Source organism: Nematolebias whitei, chromosome 12 (genome assembly GCF_014905685.2).
Source record: "Nematolebias whitei isolate Nwh7 chromosome 12, NemWhi1, whole genome shotgun sequence".
Classification (NCBI taxonomy): Eukaryota; Metazoa; Chordata; class Actinopteri; order Cyprinodontiformes; family Rivulidae; genus Nematolebias; species Nematolebias whitei.
In genome coordinates, this window is record NC_056509.1 from 13,683,492 (window position 1) to 13,690,351 (window position 6,860).

The 6,860-nt window shown below is 47.3% G+C and overlaps 1 protein-coding gene across 1 annotated transcript in view; it reads right to left on the reverse strand.

The window, feature by feature from the left end:
* Positions 1-6,860, reverse strand: part of lama4 (laminin, alpha 4) — a 258,674-nt gene that overhangs the window by 134,848 nt on the left and 116,966 nt on the right. Inside the window, exon 28 of the mRNA XM_037685717.1 lies at positions 1,055-1,184. Coding sequence (XP_037541645.1) covers positions 1,055-1,184 — 130 coding nt within the window. The remainder of the gene's footprint in view (positions 1-1,054; positions 1,185-6,860) is intronic.

Sequence of the window (6,860 nt, forward strand, 5' to 3'; positions counted from 1 at the left end):
GTTCTACGTCTAGCCAGGGTTCATCAAGGGGTGTGTGTTTTATCCATTTTGAGATGTATTCTAACCTGTTGGCTAGAAAATAATAATAAAAGTTGAGTAATTCTAGTCCTCCTTTATCTTTGGATTTCTGTAGTGTTTTTAATCTAATACGAGGGCGTTTATCTTTCCACAGAAATTTAGAAATAGAGGAGTCCAGGGATCTAAACCAGTCAGATGATGGTTTATTTGGGATCATTGAGAATAAATAATTTATTCTAGGCAAAACCATCATTTTTATTGATGCGATCCTTCCCATGAGAGATATGGGTAAAGATTTCCATCTAGCCAGATCATCCTCAATTTTCTTTAAAAGTGGGGTGTGGTTTAGTTTTGTTAAATCTGCTAATTTAGGCGAAACTTTGATACCCAAATATGTAATATTCCCCGATTGCAGTTGTGTAGTAAGTGAATTGTTGAAGAAGCAATTAATTGGTAGAACTGTGGATTTTAGCCAGTTTATAGAGTAATCTGAAACTTTTGAGAAGGAGTTTATCAGTCCAATAACCTGAGAGATGGAGGTTTGTGAATGCTGGAGGAAGAGCAGCACATCATCAGCATATAGACTGATTTTGTGCTCTCTGTTCTTGCATTTTATGCCTTTAATATCTGTAGTTTGCCTGATTGCTGCGGCTAGCGGTTCGATGAAAATAGCAAACAGTGAGGGGGAGACTGTACTGCTATAATTACCTAAATGTATCTGGGTTATAGAGTGTTACTACTGTATGTGTGTAGATTTTCTGTTGTTGTTAATTTTTGTTTTGTTATTTTTTTCCTTATTAAGTAATCTTTGATAATTGTTTTGGACATTTGTTCCAGAGAATCCACAAGGACTAACTACTGTTTCGCATGTGCTATGTTAAGTGTGGAACTGCAGTGTATTTTTCTTTATGGAAAGTAAATAAAGCTTAAGCCATAAAAAAAGAAACACAAAATTGTGTATGTGTGTGTGTGGGAGGTGTGTGTGTGTAACAGGGTATACATGTTGGAGTGTGAGTTGGTTAAATAAAACACTTACAAAGGACTCCTCTGGGCAGCCGCTGCTGATGTCAATGGAGTCAGGCTCTTCCAGTAAGTTGAAATCTTTTTTCTGGAACTGGAATCCTTTCACACAGCCCTTCAGACCAACCACAGATGAAAGCTCTGGCCTGCGGGAAAATTATTAGTTTAATGATTTCCATCTTGAGACTACAGATCAGCTGCTTACCTCTAAACTGGTGGTGTTGTGTACATTCAGGGTAAACTGGGGAAATGTTCTCCTTTGATCCCAGGGTCAAAGGAAACAACCATCTATTTAATAATAGTCATAAACTGTGCAGCTCCAACAGCTATTAGCAGAATATTTCTTGTTGGGGGACTGAAGCACCCTGCTCAACCAAAACAATATAAATGGACTAAAGTTAAATGTTAACATTTATTTAGAATCAAATAATTATTCAGCTGTGCCTATCGCAAAGTTTAGCCTATAAAGTAGCAATGTGAGTCTGTGATAAGAGCAGATGTAATTTCAAAGGGTACCCATTTTTCTTTGGCAGTAAACGTTGGCAGAGTAAAAAAATACTTAAACAGCTTAGTGTAACTCAGGTGAGTAAAATAAGACAACATATGACAAGAAAAACTATGATGTGCTCACAACACTGTAGACAGCTATGGGACAAGACTATTATTTTTAAATCTTGGCATTTAAATGAGATGCTGGTTGAAATATGCAGCTTGTTGTATCTTGATGCTGCTCAATAATCCAGGTAGATGAATCATTGGTTACGTACTGTAACCCCAGATTCTATGAGTATAGGCGTAGCCCTTTAAGAGCTGTTGCTTAGTGGGTTTATCCCGTCATGTGAAGCAGTGCACTGAAAAATTTAGTCCATGCCCACCTGCTGTGTGGGCCCCACCCGGTCCGTATAAATTACGTTAAGAGCGGGTAATCGGCTCCCAAATAGCTTTTTCTTCAGCCATTTAGGAGCCAGTGAGGCCCGACGCTTAAAGGGCTATGCCTATACTCATAGAATCTGGGGTTACAGTACGTAACCAACATTCTATTTCATATAGGCTTCACCCTTTAAGAGCTGTCGCTTAGTGGATTAAGGGCGAAGCAGATGTGGTCCTCGCCTCACTGGGTCCATTCGAACACCATACGAAGCGGCAGCTTGCCCAAAAAATGTCTTGTCACTCAGCTCTCCATGTGCATAATTATGCGTTGCGTAATTATGCGTACCATGCACAGACGCATGCTGTGTAGTTATACGTTATGAGTGCATGAACGCCCTGGAAACTTTCAGTGGGGAAAGGAAGATGCTGAAAAGGGGCTGAACAATATGAAAAGATTAATAATAACAAGTGATCTGATTATTAATCAAATGAACTGATTGGTAACAATAGTCATGAACTGATTAATGACAATAGAACCAAAATAACAGTCACAACATGTGACTGATAACATCTCACACTGTAATGCATGCAGTCAGATGTGAGTTTAAACGGGGTTCCATGAAACAACAATATTCATTCTGTTAAAACACTAAGGGTGGAATGTGTCGTGGAACGAGCCGTCACATCACGTAAATAGAAGCGAATAAATGAGCAGGGTGTTGCCCACACGGCCGCAGTGCAAATATCCTGCATTTTCATACAATTATGCAGAGCAGTCGAAGATGCAACACCTCTGGACGAGTGCACCCTGAGGTTATCAGGAGGCACTAAATCTGATGCTCTGAAGGCTTCAGAAATGGCCTCACACAGCCAGTGTGACAGGCGCTGGGTGGATAACAGGTGACCTACAGATGCATCTCTATATTGCACAAACAAATGCTGAGTTTGACGCATTGCAGCTGTGCGCGCCATGTAATACATCAACGACCGCAAAGGACAGAGCAGATGGAAAGATGTTTCTTTTTCTGATTTGTGGGGGGGAGGGGAAAAACCCTCCAATGATATCACTCTTGATTTAAAAGAGCTTGTGATGTTTTATGCATAAAAGCTGGATTCGGTCTTAGATCAGCTGAGCTGCCATCAGCCTGAATTCTAAGACATGACGGAGCGACAGAGAGGACAGATAAATCACTCACCCTCTTAGCGGATGTTAAAGCCAGCAGCAGGGCTTTTTTAAGAGACAAGAATTTAATTGGAACCTGATACAGTGGCTCGAGTGGAGCTTGATCAGGGCCCGCAGGACCAGCGTTAAATCCCACTGTGGAGAAAGTGGGCGTGAAACAGGCCTGCATCTGTGTACATCTTTTAAAAAACGCTTCATCAGCAGATGATTAAAGGCTGTTCTGTCTCCAAAACCTTCGTAACAAGAAGAAATGGCTGCAGCATACGTTTAATCATGCTGAACGCCAAATTTCTGTCCATCAGCTGCTGCAGAAAGGACAACATGCCGCCTAGCGGACATGGAGTGGCCTCTACACCTTTCTCTGTACACCAGTACTGAAAAGCTGTCCACTTTGATGTGTACAGCGCTGTGGTGGATGCAACACGTGAATCCTGGAATATGCGCACTACATCTTGCAGGAGACCCATCCTCTCTAAGCGGATCTTCTCAGCAGCCAGACCCACAGGTGCTGGCCTATTTCTGGGTAACTCCTGATCGCTCTTCACGCCTGGAGGACAGCATCCTCCCTCCACGGCAGTTTCCACGGGCGCCCCGATAACAGGCGTCATAGAACCGGGAACCATGGTGCGTTCAAGCGCTCGGGAGCCACCAGGATAACTGTCAATCCCTCCTCCTGAACTCGGTTCAGAAACCGTAATATCAGAGGAGGTGGGGGAACACGTAAATAAGTGTTTTGGGCCATGGGCTGTGAGCAAACACGTCCACCCCCAGCGGTGGTTCGTCTCGCGGGCTCATTGAAAACCATAGTTGACACTGAGCATTTTCTCGTGTCGCAAACAGGTCCACAGCCGCTTTGCCAAATTTCTGCCACGTCTGGGCCATCAGATCGAGGTAGAGGGTCCAGTCCCCATGACACGGACCGCCCCTGGACATCACATCTGCCCCTTGTTCAGAACACTGTGGATGTACACTGCTCCGTTGGAGAGCAGATTTTGGTGTGCCCAACACAGTAGTTTTCTCTCAATGTGAACATTTGGGCTGAGCGCACACCCCCCTGCCAGTTTATGTAAGCAGCAGTAACCTTGTTGTCTGTGTGAATCAAAACGTGTTGATTCTGCAGCACAGGAGCAAAGTGTTGAATCACATTCAGGACCGTGCGACATTCCAGAATGTTTATATGAGCTGTTGTGAGAAAGGCCACGGCACCCCTACAGCTCGAGATAGGTCTATCACCCACCAACCTGACAACGACGTGTCTGTGAAGACTGACACGTGTGACGTAGGTCTGCTGACGGTGACTCCCTCCGACAGAACCAGGGGGGTTTTAAGTGTCGGAGATCTGTTCTCATGGAATGAGGAACAGCGATCGTCCTTCTCTTTTGTCTCACCGGATCCACGTGCAGACAAGCAAACCATCTCTGGAAGCATCTCATGTGTAGTAAACCCAGTGGGGCCACTGTGTGAGCTGACAACATCATTCCTAACAGTTTCATGATGGAAAATAGCTGTTACTACTCAGCCCGGTCTAACGTGACGGAGCTGGACTCTTAGAGAGTTGATTCTCGTCTGTGATAAACGAATAAACAAACCTTCATGGTGGTCGAGTTTAGCCCCACTCCCATATAGCAATCGTCTGGGCCGGGAGAATCAAGCTTTTCCCAATTTATGGCAAAGCCCAGAATTAGCAGGTGTGACATCAACACCTGAGCCCGTGCCGACATGTGAAACAGTCTGCCCACGATTGCCTTGTTGAAAACTGACAGGTCCAAAATCAGTCTTGTTCCTCCGGTCTGTTTGGAACCAGGAAGTAACGTGAGTAAAAAAACCTGTTTTCCTCTCCGTCGGGAACCCCTGGACTTCTGCCTTTAGGGATGAGACCTGGTCTGGTGATGACAGGACCGTCTCTAAAAACTCCTCCGAACAGAGGGGGTCGGGCTGTAAGTTGTAATGTGTAACCCCTGCTATCAGCTTGGCCATCCATCTGTCTGGCGAGCAAGCTCGCAGCCACTCTGCATAATGTTCATGGAATGGGCACGCGTTTAGGTGATGCGTCATGTTTTTACGGATGTCAGCCAGTCTACCGCCTCAACCGCCGTCATGTGCCGTGGAAGTGTGTTCCGCGTGACCCAAGGCGAGGCTTCGTTGAAAGGGCTCTGAACGCATCTATGTGCTACGTTCGGGCTGCGGGTCCACATTCATGTCTATGTGGACCGGCGTGTGTTCAGGAGCGGCATGTGAAAACTGTTGGTGCCGCGGGGGCATGCGTTTGACACCACTGCGGTGAGATGCGTGTCGCTCCTGCCGAGAGCGAGGTCCTTTACTGGGCTCGCTCTGCGGTCTCACATTTATGCTGACGTGAGCAGGCGAGCACTGAGAAGTGGTGAGCGTGCCTTCATCAACGCTGTGCCATTTGAGTGAAGGCTGCAAGCGCCGCGGAAGTGCCGCGGAAGCGCCACTGAAGCACGCGTTTTCTTCGGTGGGGCACACACCGCTGCTGCTGAGAGTGAGGTTGGTCACTGGGCTTGTCCTGTGGTCTCACATTTGTGCTGACGTGAGTGGGCGAGCGCTGAGAAGCGGTGAGCGTGCCTTATTCCACTGAACTCGTTCTGTGGACCACATTCGTTTAAGACTGTTGTGTCATGCGAGCGTCTCGTCTTGTTTTGGAGCAACAATGATTTTGAGAAACCTTTTTTTAAAGGCCACCATCTCATTTTGTGTGGAGGATGTGTGAAGGAGCCACTGTGAGGTCATCCAAGCTTACAGACTGGCTAAAAATAGACACTTTCATCATTAAATGATGTTTTATTCCAAAAACTCTTGTCCTCTTCACACACATCCTCCGCAAACCGTCATTTTGAATCATCTCCCCCGTGAGCTCTGCGGTTTGTTGTCCTAGGGTGCCGCCTGTTGGCGATCTCAGGGAAACGCTGAACTTCTGGTTGCTGGATGAGAAAGGCTGATGTCTGATGGGCAGGGCTGGCAGAGCGGGAAGACGCTGTGCAGCCGTGGAACGTCTTGAAAATAGTCCTGAACAGCAGGTCCGTCATTGATGGGGGCCCTCCAACAACAACAAAAAACTTTCTGCAGCTCCTCTGAGAGGGAGGTGAAGTGATGGGCCAGGTGGACCTCTGGAAAACCTCGTCCTCCGGCTGCGATGCGAGACCGGCAGACAACAAAAGAGGCGCACAGGTTGAGGATGACGTCAACTGCCTTGCAGAGGGAGCTCTATGTCTCCTCCAGCCTCTTGAACGTTGTACGTCTGCAGCGTAACGTATTGTTCGCTGTAGCCTCCTGGAACACACACTGGTGAGCTCAGTTGGAGAGCGATGTCACCGTCTGGTTATGCTTGCCCGGAGGCGCAGGACGCTGGTCCAACCTGGACATCTTTGCTCAGAAAGCCTCTGCCAGGCTCGGCTCCAGGAGGGCACTGAGGGAATTTCCGCTGGATGAAACCCCTCCACTCTGGTGTTGGGCGCGAATGTGGGAACCAGCACCCTTATTCTACCAGGAACCGGCTGCGGCCTCGTCCCAGTAGGATGTCACTGCTGGGAAACGAGGCCAGATGGGATCAGGACGGCAAGCCAGAATGGAGCCCAGAAACCTTCCCGCTAGATCAGCCGATCTGGGCGCAGGAAGGAGAGGGATGGAAAAAGTCCCTTCACGTCAGCCACCTCCTGGATTGTGCCGGGCAGCTCCAGAGGAGGGCACCAATGGCTGGGAGTGGTGTGGTCGCCGATGCAAAAAAAGGGTCCGGGGGGGGGGGGGGGGG